The sequence below is a fragment of the Propithecus coquereli genome, unplaced genomic scaffold (genome assembly GCF_000956105.1).
Source record: "Propithecus coquereli isolate 6110/MARCELLA unplaced genomic scaffold, Pcoq_1.0 Scaffold192, whole genome shotgun sequence".
Lineage (NCBI taxonomy): Eukaryota > Metazoa > Chordata > Mammalia > Primates > Indriidae > Propithecus > Propithecus coquereli.
Window position 1 is genome coordinate 1668505 of NW_012144079.1, and position 14765 is coordinate 1683269.

Genomic DNA, 14765 nt, shown 5'->3' on the forward strand with positions numbered 1-14765 from the left:
GTCTAAATTTAGTCACATATATAAATGTGCAGCTTGAGGGGAGAAGGGGGAGGAGGAGCTCTGCTAGTTATCAGCATATACAAGGTCATGAAAAACCAAGGCAAGTAAGCATGGAAGGTCTAGGACAGAACATGCCAACATTATTTAGAAAAACAAACAAAAAAGGAAACTTATTAAAGGAGACCAGGACTAGTCAGGTACTGGAAAACCAATGAATGAGTTGCCACTATAATGGAGGATGTGGTCTACAATGTAAACCTGGGAAAGGTCAAAGAAATGTTCATTTCCCACAGTAGCTACCGGCATCAGAGACCTGGATCTGAAGCCCTCTGTGTCTCTTACTATTGATGCAACTTTTGGGCAACTTTGGTTTTAATGCCTTTGTTTCACCACATACAAATGGAGACCATATATTACTTATTTAGTCTTGATGCTCCCATCAAGATGCTCTATAAATGTTAGCTATAATAAATGCTCAATTATACTTAATCAGTTCACAAAGTACAGGTTTCCAATCCTCCTATTCATCTCTACAGGCATTTTAGCTGCAATCACTATATGGGATGGAGTAAATATTAATCATTTCCTATTTACACATTAGATCGGCATACACCTCTAGCTACATTGACAGAATAACATATATAAGCAACTTGCCCAAGTTCACACAGTAAATGGGATTCAAATCTGGACAGTGTGGCTCTGAAATGTGTGCCTCGACCTAGAGCTTTTGTACCTCAATGGCACAGAATGAGGAACCTGTGCTCATTATTGTTATGCTTCACTTACTCTGCAGCTGCGTTCTGTGCATCAAAAGCAAACAAAAATCTGAGCTCCATTAGCTTATACTGCCAAATATTCTTGGATCAAACAGCAACACCTGGAGTTGAGCCTTTTGAATTAGATTCTGGCACAGTAATTTCAAGATTAAGAAGTAAAATATGAAGCTGTTCTTACTGGTAACATTAGGGAACCGGTATGACAGTACTAACTTAGGTATCTTGCCAAGGAAACCCAACTAGCACATTCAGGGTCAAAATTCAAGACTGGTCCATGTGTTTAATCACTGTAGCAGTGGCAGATGTGTTCAGCTGTAGAAAATAAGTCTTCCATGTTAAGGTATTGACAGTAGAATTACCATGTTAATTTATCATGAACAGAGGCTGGGAGAAGTAGAGAGGAGCTTTTCTAAGTTTATAATATATTAACTTGCTTAATCACACAAGTTTCTAACAGAATGAAAAAAATTGGGGACCTCTTTATGAGCAGTACTATTAATCATTACATGTTATGTACTCAGATGGGTCAGGAACTTGAAAATTCTTATAGCTTTCTGGCAATGAATCCATGTGAGGTCTGGTTACATGCCCAACCTCAGAATACAATCCCTTATTTTGCTATGATGCCTTCCAGTTCAAATGCCAGGACTGGAAGATTCACCAGAGCATTTCTTATTGGTCCTTGTAGCTCAAATAGTTTGTCTTCAATGGAGTATAACCTTTAATTACTAAAATGGCCTCTCTGTGGCCCATTTTGCTAGTTGCCTACTCACTATCCATTGTTCCTTTCTGTGTAAAATGCTGATTTTATTTGAAGCAGCTTCTTTTGAATATAAGGACAGTGAAATGAACAGGAAACTTAGGTGGAACTTCAAGGAAAAATTCCTTTTAGGTGCAGAAGACTGTTGACACGCACCACCTTCTGTCAGATATCCTTTCCTTTCTGTCTTGGAATAAGTAAGCAACAGCTGGAGTTCCAGCAGCCACTTTGGCTTATGAGGTGACTATGAAGATGGAAACTGTGTGCTAAGGAAGGTACAATAGAAAAACAAAAGCGGCTTTATTTCACCATCATATTTAAAATTCCTGTTACATATAGCTATACCTAACTTCTAACAGATATATCTTTACAACCAAAATTTGCATATGACCTAAACTTTAACCTTACCCTAGACTTTAGAATGAGAAAGTCTAACAATGTTAGAATTAGAAAGTATAACAAAATTAAGAGGGAGAGAAAGCTAGAAGTAACTAAAAAGAGGCCACCATAATTAGGACAGGGATAAAAATCAGGAACACGGCTCCTCATATACAGGCTGTTAGCTAAATTGCAAGTCTTTACCAGATGTTGTTAGCCTAGCTTCAAATATATTTCTTTTAAAATATCCTATAATTTAATAAAACTTATCACCAATTAAGCCCATTTTCCTCTCACCCATCCCTAGTCCTGTCCAAATGAGGTTTTATTATCAGAGCCATCTGAAAAATTATTCAAATTTGTTTAAACTGACATTAAAAGGCAGCTAAGGAAAAAAAAAAAATTAACCTTTATTTCTAAGTCACTATGGTTTGAATGTGTCCCAAAAGTTCATGTGTTGGAAACTTAATCCTTAATGCAACAGTGTTAGGAGGTGGGGCCTAAGAGGTGATTAGGTCATGACAGCTCTGCTCTCATGTTTGCATTAATGTCATTATCATGGAGTGGCTGAGTTACCTTGAGATAACTTTTTATAACAAACTACCTTTGTTATAAAAGTGAGTTTGGCGCTCTCTTTTCGCCATGGGATGATGCAGCACAAAGGCCCTCAGTAGATGTGGGCCCCTAGAACTTCCAGCCTCTAAGACTGTAATAAATAAATTTCTGTTCTCTATAAATTACCCAATCTCAGGTATTGTTATAGCAGACTAACACACAAGTATATCAAAAATCTCCAAGCTAAAGTTCAGAAGTCACATTAGGCTTTACACTTAAAAGTGTAACTAATACATGATGTTTGCCATTATGGGATAAGACAAACAGGCTAATGCCAGATTGAGCTGGCTATTTATAGCTTCCCTATCATATGTGGTGGGATCATTTACTTAAGTTGAAATATGTTCATATGTCAGAAGCAGGACATAGAGGAAGAATGACAAACTTTGAGCAGTAAATAAACAGTTCTAACTCACAAAATAAATCAAGGATTTAACAGATTCAAACTGGTGCCTGACTACTTACAGTGTAAACAGTGCACCATCAAACACACAGAGAATCAAGGAACAATACAATTAAAAGTAGGCACTGGGTTCACTTGTGCCTTAACCAAGAAAAATCACCTAGAGATTTTTCTTGCTGAAGAGATTAGGAAGGAGCTGATTGCAGATCTCCTTCTAGAAAGGTTCCTGGAAAAAACAAATTAGGGGAGGAAGAAGGCCAAGATGGACTACACAGAGAGCAGCCAGATATATGCTTACTCATCAACTAGCAAGGTCAACTTAAGCTGAAAACTGCTTGGTGTAGGCTAAGTATCCCTTAACCGAAATGAATGGGACCATAAGTGTTTCAAATTACAGATTTTGGAAAATTTGCATTAAACATACTGGATGAGCATCTCAAATCCAAAAATCCAAAATGCTCTAATGAGCATTTCCTTTGAACATCATGTTAGTATTCAAAAAGCTTTGCATTTTGGAGCACTTTGTATTTTGGATTTAGGATGCTCAACCTGTATATAAGGAATTGGCCCAGTCTATTATTAGAGGAAGGTAGAAATGCTCTAAGAATTATTTGCACAGTATTTTGGTACAAAATGAAAACCGATAATATAGAGTAACAGTATTGGAGCCTTGGATCTTTCCCCTCTTCAGTCTTATTTCCAACTCTGTTACATTACAGTTGAGTCCCATTACTGGTTCCTAACCACCTTGGGCTGCCTTCCTCTCCACCTGGACAGCTTAGGGAATAGTAGTGATTTAGTCGTTAAAAATCATTAGCGAGTTTAGCATAATGAACTATGATGCATATTAGAGTATTTCATCAACATGTGTGAAAAAGTTTATAGTATCTTAAGGCCAAGGATAGGCCATAAATATTAGGGAGTTCATGCATCTGTCTCCTAATCTAGGAGGTAGACAAGTTATTCTAATGGTGAATTATAAGTAGAAAAAAAAAATCAACCTTATGAATATTTAAAAATATTTGAACCCCCAAAGTACATTTCTTAGGTCCTTGAAGTATATCACCCATGGCTTGGAAGCATATAAAACTTAGGTACCCCTTTTCTTTTCATTATTGTAAAGTCACAGAAAAAGCCAATCTAGAGCCATGCCTAGAATACAAAATCTGTCCAACAAGATTAGTCTTTTGTTATTTCTCTTTCTTCTTTTGTCTTCATTTTAGCTGTCTTCACATAGCTCTTGAACAAGAGGCCAGTTGATTAGGAGACCAGTGTTGATTTGATGTAAGCAACAACCCAAAATGTGAAAAATATTATTTTTGTTTACTACAAATGTGTGAACCCAGAACTAGCCTAATTGTTGTTATTCTTTGAGAGAATTTATTTTGACTAAGCTTCTTCTTGGAGAAACGAGTGCTTTAGAGCAAATTTCGCAATTAGTAAGCTAAAAACCAGGCAACAGCAATACTACCATACTCCCCCCACCAAAATTATACCAAATTAGTCAAGTTAAATGTCATTTTTAAAAATTCCTTCTTACATTTTAGTCTATTGACTTGTATTGTGCTGGGAACTTAGTAGAAGAAAAAAAACTTCAAAGATACTGTTAAAAGTTTACTGACAAAGAATATAACTTGTTATTTTTCTGGTATATGATTATTATCACTTTTTTCCATTGATTTTTAATGATCTCTATACTGATATAAAAAGTAAAATTTTGTGGAATTCAGGGTATTCATTTCCCTGTTTTAATTCTACAATAATTTTATGATATTAAAATGATTATAATGTACTAGCTTGTCACTGTACTAAAAGTGAAAATGTATATTCATGAGCGCTTACACCAGATAAACCAAGAAGAAATTATTTAATTCATTTTTCTCGCAAAGGTTAAATTGGCATTTCAATATATAAAACCTGGAATATACGTAGCGTATTAAATGAAATTGTTCTATTTCAAATTGTTTGTCTTTTAAACTGAAGACAACTATTATTTCCAAAAAAACAGGACTTAACGTCATGCTTATGTATTGAGATATTATCAGAGCTGAAACGTGTATAAAGATGGTAACTGAGGAATGTTTTGTACATTTTTTTATATAATGATTGAGAACCAGTTAAAAGGTATATTTTAAAAGGCTAAAAAAGCAATTATAAAAATTTAAGTTTCTGTGGAAAAATTCTATCACAACATGAATCCTACTAACGATGATTTAGCAGGAAGCACTGGTTAGGAAAAGCTGGCTGACTGAATGGCAAGGATAGCTAATCAGAATTTAGGACGAAAGGTTTTTAACATCAGCCCTATAAATTAAAATAATTATTGATAATAGATCAATGGAATTGATCAGACCAGAACTAGATAGCCACACTTCAAAGCCCAGGACTGTCAATTATTAGCTGTGTGACTTCAAAGTGCATTTCCTGGGTCTCTAAGGTTCAGTTCCACCACATTTAAAATGGATAATGATAGTTGTCATCTCAGAGCTATTTTGAAGTAAATAAGATAATCTACATAAGCTGCTTAGCACAGCACCTGGCATATAACAACAGCTTTCCATCATCACTACAGCAACCCTGAGTAATCCAACTATCTGGCCCTCAGTTTCCTTAAATGCAAAAAATAGGATTTGGACTGAATAATTTTTAATGTCTTTGCCCATCTAAAATTATAATTCTACAATGTATCAGAATATAGAGGGCCAATTCTATCCCCAAACAATGTAAATTTAGATTTTTCACTCTTGCATGATTAAGAGCATGGCAATTCAAATACTACAGAAGAATCACATTTTTAAGTCATCTTTTTTTTTTTTGGAGACAGAGTCTGGCTCTGTCACCCTGGGTACAGTGGAGTGGCATCATCGTAGCTCACTGTAACCTCAAACTATCCTCTTGCCTCAGCCTCCTGTGTATCTGGGACTACAGGTGCATGCCATGATGCCCAGCTAATCTTTCTATTTTTAGTAGAGACGGGATCTCGCTCTTGCTCTCTTGCTAAGGCTGGTCCTGACCGCCTGAACTCAAGCCATCCTCCAGCCTCCCAGAGTGCTAGGATTACAGGTGTGAGCTTTTTATTTTATTTTTATTTTTTTTAAAGATAATCTATGTTGCCCACGCTGACTCAATCTTCTGGGCTCAGGGGATCCTCCTGCCTCAGCCTCCTGAGCAGCTGGGACTATAGGCACCAGCCGCTCTGTCCAGCTAAGTCATCCTTTTGAAATTAGTTATTATTACTACTTTTACTAAAGTCAACGTTATAGCTATTCTATCTAACCCACATGAAATCCATGATCTTCCATCACATACTGTTTGGTGACCACAAAAATTTCTGAATAACAAGTCCTAAGAAGAATTTCAAGGTATATAATCTTAATGCATTTTTTAAACTATAAGAATGTTTCCTATCCCCTACTTAGCAAAGAAAAAATAAAGATCATGAAAATTTTCAAATATATAATCAGGAAAAAGGAAATACTATTTTGAAACGGTCCTAAATCTAAAGGTCTAATAAAGTTTCTCTACTGATATGTTACAACTCAAATTACAGGCAAACTTTTTTTTTTTTCAGGAATATTAAGTTTTTTTCTTTTTTTTTTTTTAAGTGTTAGTTTTAACATGATGACATTAAGCTTAAGGAAACATCCCATGTTTCTTGGAAGCAAACTGCTGATGTCCACAGACACAGTAATTGTACACCAAATAGAACGAATACTTTCAATAAGATTTAAAAAAAATATTTGGAGAACTTCCCTTCATATATCTTAGAGACACTATTAAGAAATTTTAAAAACCTTTTTAGTTTTTAAAAATTACTAATAGTGTGTGTGATTACTGAAAAGATATTATCTAAAAATGTTAAAACATTTTTCTGGATAGACAGCACTGGTGGAAAAAGAGTTTAGGCTCACCTCACTTAAGTACTTGCATGGCAGGCCCAAAGGAAAAAAATTACATTTACCCATCAATGTAAATTGTTATATTACTTCTCAATATAAAAAACACATATGTCTGTTTAAATCTGACAACTTAATAAGCTCTCAGACCAGAAAACATGTTTACCAGCCAATACTCACTTTACTTTTATATTAGGAAAAATGGGGCTGGTACTATGGGTGTTTAAAAAACAAAGATTTCTCTTACATTTATAACTGGTAACTCCTGGGCAATTTTCAGAAACCCTTATCTTTGACAGATCTCTGTATTTTACACTTAGCACGATTTCCAACCATTCAAAATATTTTAGTTTTACCTTATAGCCAGTTCAGCATGAAAGTAGTAATGCACAGGTCATGCCATAAAATCAAAACTATACTACGTCCTTACCCTCAATATTTAGTTCAAAACAAATGTGGCAGAAGGAGAGTGTTTCTTTGTCTGTTCCCAGTTTACAAACACTGCAAATGTTGTCATCGTTCAAGTCAATGTTTACAAACTGCTCCTCTTCGTTCATAGTGCCCCTATTAAGAAACAGAAAAGGAAAGTTACACAATTTGAAGAACTTGCCTCTACGGCAGACAATATTGGGAACTTCTAGGAAACGACAAGGACATTGTTCAGTTTCTCCAATCAAACAAGCATCGCCATACTTGCACTTCGATATTATACTTTCATTGTGCTAGTAAAACTTAACGCCAGGCCATAGGCGACACTATACCCAAGTGTCTTTTTTGCTGTATATTTCATTTGGTTAAGGGGATCAGAGCGAAAGCTGTTCGCGGGTATTCTAGTCTTCCTCCTCCGTCCCCCGACCTCAAGTAATCAGCCACACGGAGCTTAGCAGCGAGGCCTTTTCTGCTGCTGGCTTCTGTCACCCTACTTAAGGCTGTTAAATGCAAGAAAAACGACCTGCACGGGACACTGCTTTGCTAACTTCATCGTGGGAACCTTAGATGCGTTTCGCTAACTTGACGTTGCGAGGCTTGCTATCCGAGGTCTGCGGCAGAAAATGCACGTGGAAAACGCGAACACCCGGGGAGGGCGTCCCGGCCGCGTCCGAGGTACCTACACTGAAGGCCGAACCGCGGCTCCCCGGTCCGGGTCGGACACAGCCAAAGGGGCCGAAGCCGGGGCGAGGGGAGCCGCGAGATCCCGGAGCGCGGCCGGCTGGGGCGCCGCGTCCCATCGTCCCGGGCTTCCTCCCGCACATGGAAAAAGCGTCCGAGGGCCACGACAGCCCTCAGCGTCTAGGGGAGCCAGGTCCCTGCCCGGCCTCCCGCGTTGGGGGCTTGCGCCCGCCCCTCAGGTTGTCGCGGACCCGCGTCCGTCCGACCATCCGTCGGGGCGCGCAGGAGCGCGAGGGGTCGCGGGGCTCGGAGCTCGAAGGAGGCGGGACAGGGCTAGGGGCCGAGGGCCGGGGGGCAGGTAGGGCAAGAGCAGGGGTGCGTGGTCTTTACCGTCCAGCTCCGCAGGCCGCCACCGCCGTTCCTCGCGGCTCCGGCTCCTCCACTATTGTTTCCGGCCGCAGCGGAGGCGGCTGCAGCGGAGGCGACCGCCGCGCGCCTGGCCCCGCCCTCTCCCGCCGGCGCCATCCCGCGAAGGCTGCGGGGACCGTGGCGCGGCCGGGAGCAAAGCTGCGCGCTCCCAGGGCAGCTGCGTGCCCCGCTCCTGCCGGTCTGCACCGACGGCGCAACCGCGACTTGCTTCCTGTGATTTGTTGTCTCTTGGCCGGAGTTTCTTACCATTCTCTGAACCGTGGCTCTTCATACCCCCCTCCTCGAGGTGCGCAGATAGATGAGTCCGTCACCACCTCCCCTTCAGCGTAGTGCAAACTACTGCCCCGAGGCGGGGGCCGCAGGGGGGCGGGGGCAGGAAAGTGACGGGTGGATGGGAGAAAGGGACACAGATGCGTGGGTAGGACTTTGTCTGAAATCAGGAGACTGAAGCAAAACACTATCACTGAACTTTTAGTTCGGTGCCAGTTGAAGTATATGATGAAGGAAAAGTTCATATTTCACGTGTCATGATATAGGCGTGATTTTAAATAAGAAGCTTTTTAATAGATTATTTTTAAAATAGGGCGCCCTTCCCCCACAATATGGTACATTCCTTGCACACCCACGGGGATAATCCCGGATCCCTACCTTTCATTTTTAGGTTCCACCCCTTTCTCAAAGTCTCTGCTTGACTTTTTTTTTTTTTAGGTTAGGGCTCATGCAATAGTTTCACTTACATTTTCTATTGTAATCCTCACAATAATCTAGAGAAGAGAAACGGGAACTGTTCTCTCATTTTGCATCCTAGGTGTAAATGGCCCAGGTTATCGCAGTTGGTTAGAAACAGAGGCTGGGACTTGAACCCCAGGCTGCTGACAGGAAGATCATTATTATTTTCCACAGCATCATAAGCACCTGTTCTGGTTACATTCACTGATAGAAAGGGGCCTGGGTTGTCAGCCTACAAGTGAGTATCCTTGAACTGATGGTAGGAATGATTCCATAGATTTTAAAACTTCGGAATCAAATTGGCACTTCCTATAAGTCATCCAATGCCTCAGAAAAGTAATCTGTACCCTTGCTACTTAAAGAGTAGTGGATGAACCAGCATCATTGACATCACATGGTGTCCTGTTAGAAATGTAGGCTCTCTCAGGTCCCATCCAAGATTCCCTAAATCAGTACCTGCAGTTTAACAAGTCCCCCAGATGATTCCTATGCACATTAAAATTTGAAATGCAGTAATTGAAATAGAAAAGTCTATGCTTTTTCTATTTGAATTTCTCATTCTAGGTAAATATGACTAAAAAGATGGATTCTACTGATCTTTTCAAAATAAAGTGATTCTTTTAATGTGATTCAATAAAAGTTTCCTAAAATCACTAACAATTTTTTTGTATTGAAACAAGTTCTTTTCAATGATCAGTTATCTCCCTTTCTGAGGCATTTTACGCTGTTTGCTTATGTTCCTTAAAACTCTCCTCCCATTTTTTTAAACCAAGGTATAATTTACAGAAATAAAATTTTCCCACTTTAAAACCACAATTTGGTGAGTTTTGACAAATGTATACACTTGTGTAACTACCACCCCAATCAAGATATAGAATCCATTTATATTTAATGTATTTACTGATATGACTGGATTTAAGGCTACTTTCTTGCTGTTTATTTTTATTTGTCATATATGTTCCTGTTCCTTTCCCCTCTTTTTATGCCTTCTTTAGATTAGTTTTTTTTTTCTTTTTAGTATTTTGTTTCCTTTTTCTACTCTATTAGCTATATTTTATATATTCCAGTTAGCTATATTGTATATATATGTCTATTCATTTATTCTTGGATTGCTGGATTAGTGGATCTGTTTTTAATTTATCACAGTCTCTTCTGGTACTACTCACTCCAATCCTGGCTGGAATCCTTTATTATTACATTGGTGGATCCTTTATCTAATTTTTTCAGTCCATTTTTCACAATTGATTTTCTTTGTGCCTTGCTTGAGTTGACTAAAAAGATAAGAGTTCATAAATTTGGAAAGGAGAACTTTATTTCTTATAAAGGGTTACAACTTGTGGTCTGGCCATCCTGACAGGCTCGGAAGCCTATCCTTCAGCAGAGACTGGAAGCAGGCACTTTGAAGGAGGAAAGAGTGAGACAGGAATTTATGCTGAATGAGTTGGCTAAATATACATATTCAAGAGGTTATAGAAAGAGTTATGAATATTCATGAAGGTGCACATACAGGTGCAATAAGTAAACACGCATGTTATATATACTCCATGTTCACTTTGCAGACCTAATATTTAAATGTATTATAATTAGGCCCTGTATATCAAAAGGTAAAGCAGGGACACAGAACCACTCAGTGCACAGTGCACTGGCCAGAACCAGTTCATGGTTGGTGGTCTCTTATCAGGATCAGGAGAAAGTTACTGAAATCAGTCTGTTGTCTGATGAAAGATGCAGTTATGACTTATGGAACAGGGAGGTGAGTCAGTTAGCGTCTGGTGGCTGGTGAGTTGCAGTTGTTTTAATATTGCTCATCTTGAGGCCAGTGTTGTTTAGCTGCTAGAGAAAAAGAAAAAATAACCTCTGTGTTAGTTAGAACATAGTTTATTCTTTAAATGTAGGGATGCATGACTTAACCCTTGCCTGACATGGCCTTAGGTCTTGTTTATAATTGGTATAACTGGTATCTTATTTCTACAAGGAGTCCATTCTGTCAGTCTTATGATCTTGATTTTAACACTTGTAACAGTAATACATGCACCTACAGTCATGTGCTGTATAATGATGTTTCGGTCAATGATGTACTGCATATAGGACAGTGGTTGCATAAGATTATGAAGAAGCTGAAAAATTCCTATTGCCTGGTGATCTTGTAGCAATCATAGTGTTGTGGTGCAATGCATTACTCACATGTTGGTGGTGATGCTGGTATAAACTAACCTACTGTGTTACCTATCACATAAAAGTATAGCACATACAATTATGTACAGTTCATAATACTTGATAATGATAATAAATGTTACTAGTTTATGTATTTACTATACTATAGTTTTTATTGTTATTTAAGAGCATACTCCTTCTACTTATAAAAAAAGGTTAACTGTAAAACAATCTCAAGTAGGTCCTTCAGGAAATATTCCAGAAGAAGGCATTGTTATCATAGGAGATGACAACTCCATGCGTGTTATTGTCCCTGAAAACCTTCCAGTGGGACAAGATGTGGAGGTGGAAGACAATGATATTGATGATCCTGACCCCGTGTAGGCTTAGGCTAATGTGTGTGTTTGCATCTTTGTTTTAAAAAAAATATAAAAAGTTAACAACAATAAATTTTAAAAATAGAAAAAAGCTTATAGAATAAGGATATAAAGAGAAAATATTTTTGTACAGCTGTACAATGTGTGTTTTAAGCTAAATGTTATTACAAAAGAGTAAAAAATTTAAAAAGTTTATAAATTAAAAATTACAGTAAGCTAAGTTTAATTTATTATTGGAGAAAGAAAATTTTATGTAAATTTAGTGTATAGTGTTTATAAAGTCTACAGTAGCATATAGTAATGTCCTAGCCTTTCATTCACTCACCACTCACTCACGGAATCACCCAGAGCAACTTCCAGTCCTGCAAGCTCCATTCATAATAAGTGCCTTATCCAGGTGTAGCATCTTAAAAAAAATCTTTTATATCATATTTTTACTGTACCTTTTCTATGTCTAGATATGTTTAGATTCACAAATATTTACCACTGTATTACAGTTGCCTGCAGTATTCAGTATAGTAACATGCTGTATAGGTTTGTAGCCTAGAAGCAACAGGTTATACCATATAGCCTAGGTATGTAGTAGGCTATACCATCTAGGTTTATGTAAGCACATTCTATGATGTTCACATAGTGATGAAATTTCCTAATGATCCATTTCTCAGAACTATGCCTGTTAAGTGATGCATGACTGTATTTAGAATGTAAACAGGTACAATGGGCTTTCTAGTTTACTGCCTTACTTGACAAAACAAAACAATTATATACTTGAATAGTCAAGGATTTTATCTTCAACTGCATTTCTTTCTAGTCTAGTAACTCAGTGAAGTGTGCACAAATGTGTTGTAAACTGTAAGGTGATATACAAAGATTAGTTGTACAATTAGTTCTTGATCTAAAATAGATACTACTTTGACTTTAGGCTTAAGTCAGTTAGGAATTCTTTCAGATGTAAGTAAAAGAAAACTTAATTAACAGTGTCTGAATCAAATATGGGTTTATTTGTTTCACAGAACAAAATCAGTAGAACCAACTGCTAGCAGTTGTTATTGTTGTCAAGACTACCCTCTCTGTTGCTCTCCTGGTTTTCCTCTCAAGAGTGGCTCTGCAACTCTTGAGAGGCAACATATTTTCTTCCAGGGAGGAAGTCAGGGATGGAAGATATGGGGATAAGGGGAAGGGGAAGTTACAGCTTTCACTTTTACTGGGAAATGAAAACTTTTCTGAGAGACTCTAGCAGATTTATGCTTATATCTCATCACCGGAACTGTTACATGACCTTTAATGTAATGGTTCTGTAAAAGTGAGTATTTAGTTTTTCAGCCTCCATAATAGAGAGCAAGGAAAAGAGACTAGGTAGATAAACCAACCATGTCTACTAGAAAGATCACATAATTTTGTTTTCTGTATCTGTGATGGTAAAAATCATTCTCACTCATCATTTAAAGTCCAATTCAAATGAATATCTGCTACAAAATTTCTCTAATCTTTCTACTTTCCTGAATTCCCGCAACTTTTGCTCATGCCACTACTATTGGTATTTTTTTCTAACATGGTCCCATTTTTAAAGTAAGGGATTTAGTATATTCAGTATATCCATCCATTCATCTCTCACCTCTTCATTTCTCTTCATATGCTATTTCATTCTCTCCTATTGGAGATGTGCTTTTTCCATTTAGCCAGAAAGATTGGCACGTGTAGCCCCAGGCCGAAAGCCTTCTGGTACCATGACCCAAATGGTACTAGAAACTCAAGATGTGTGCATAATCGATTGCATTATTATTTCTACTTCTTTAGTCCTTCTGTCATATGACCTTACAGTTCACTATAGTGGGAAGAATGTATTTCTCCATCTCAATGGGATATTAATGAACATGGCAATGAGCAGAGGCCTTAACTGTGTGGCTTCGCTTGGCTCCTTTGCCCCCTTCATATGTCACAAGAAGTTCACCCAGGTATTTGCTGGTCCAAGAAGGATGAGAGACATGTGGAGCAAACCACAGACCAATTTGCAGCGTAAAGGTAGGTAGACCCAGCTGACCTGTAGACCCATGATAGATGTTTATTGTTAAAGCACTGAGTCGTGGGTTGCTTTATTATGTAACATATTTCAGTGATAGTTGATTAATACAGTGGGATTCGGAACGGCCAAGTTTAATTCATATGCTCGTCTGTGAATCAATTACAATGGCTAAGTACTTTAATTGGCCAGGCTGTTATTATTTCCACCTTTCCCCCAGCCCCAAATATCTCAAGTTGGCTCAGGAATGGAGGTATGGGAATTAAACCTGGATATCATGATATGGAAGAAGTTCCCCCAAAGGAAAAGGATGGTTGTTACCAGAGGAGGTGAGTTGGTTTGAAACATAAACAGGAAAAAACTATCTATGATAATCTTCTCTAGTGCTCTTTATACATTAGTATTCACTATTAAATTTTAAGCTGGTTGTGTGCAGAAATTCTACCTTACTCATCCTGTATTTATTTCAATACTTATTATATCTTACAATTTGTGCTTGAATCCATTAGGATTAGGTTTCATCACAAGTAATATGAAAACCCCAAATAATGGTGAGTTTAAAAAGATAGGACTTTATTTTTCTCTTGTGTTTAAGTCTAGAGGTGGGCATTCCAGGGCAAGGGTGGTACCTCTAATTCACAAAGTCCTCAGGCATACGTGTTGCTTCTAGCTTTCTGCTCTGCCATCCCTAGGATATGGATCTCATCTTTGTGCAAATGGTAGGTTCTTTCATTAGAACCACATCCTAAATAGAGTGGAAGAAGGTGGGAAGATAGGGTAAAGAATATATACCAGCTACCTTTTAAGAATATTGCTCAGAAGCTGCCACATAACATTTCTGGTTACCCCCACCATTGAGGTGGTAAGGGCCTAACTCAAAGGGAGACGTGAAGATCGCATCTTTATTCTAGGTGTCCATGTGGCCAGCTGAAAGTCAGGGCTTCTAAAAGAGGGAGGATGGATATTGGAATACAAAACAAGCAATCTCTGCTACAATGCTCAATAAATATTTCTTGAATGAATGTGTGAGTGAATGAATCATATTAAAAATTAAAATTTATTAATAAACTCTGAAGATTAAATTTTCAATCTTAGATTCAATGCTGCTTAAATAATAT

At 38.1% G+C, this 14765-nt stretch overlaps 1 protein-coding gene across 1 annotated transcript in view; it reads right to left on the reverse strand.

Moving 5' to 3' along the window:
• LOC105809223 (chromosome unknown open reading frame, human C21orf91) overlaps window positions 1-8406 on the reverse strand; it is a 26258-nt gene extending 17852 nt beyond the window's left edge. Inside the window, exons 1-2 of the mRNA XM_012642977.1 lie at window positions 8329-8406; window positions 7259-7392 (exon numbers count right to left, since the gene is read on the reverse strand). Of these exons, the coding sequence (XP_012498431.1) occupies window positions 7259-7385 (127 nt within the window). The 5' untranslated portion in view covers window positions 7386-7392; window positions 8329-8406. The remainder of the gene's footprint in view (window positions 1-7258; window positions 7393-8328) is intronic.
• Between the last annotated feature and the right edge of the window lie 6359 nt (window positions 8407-14765).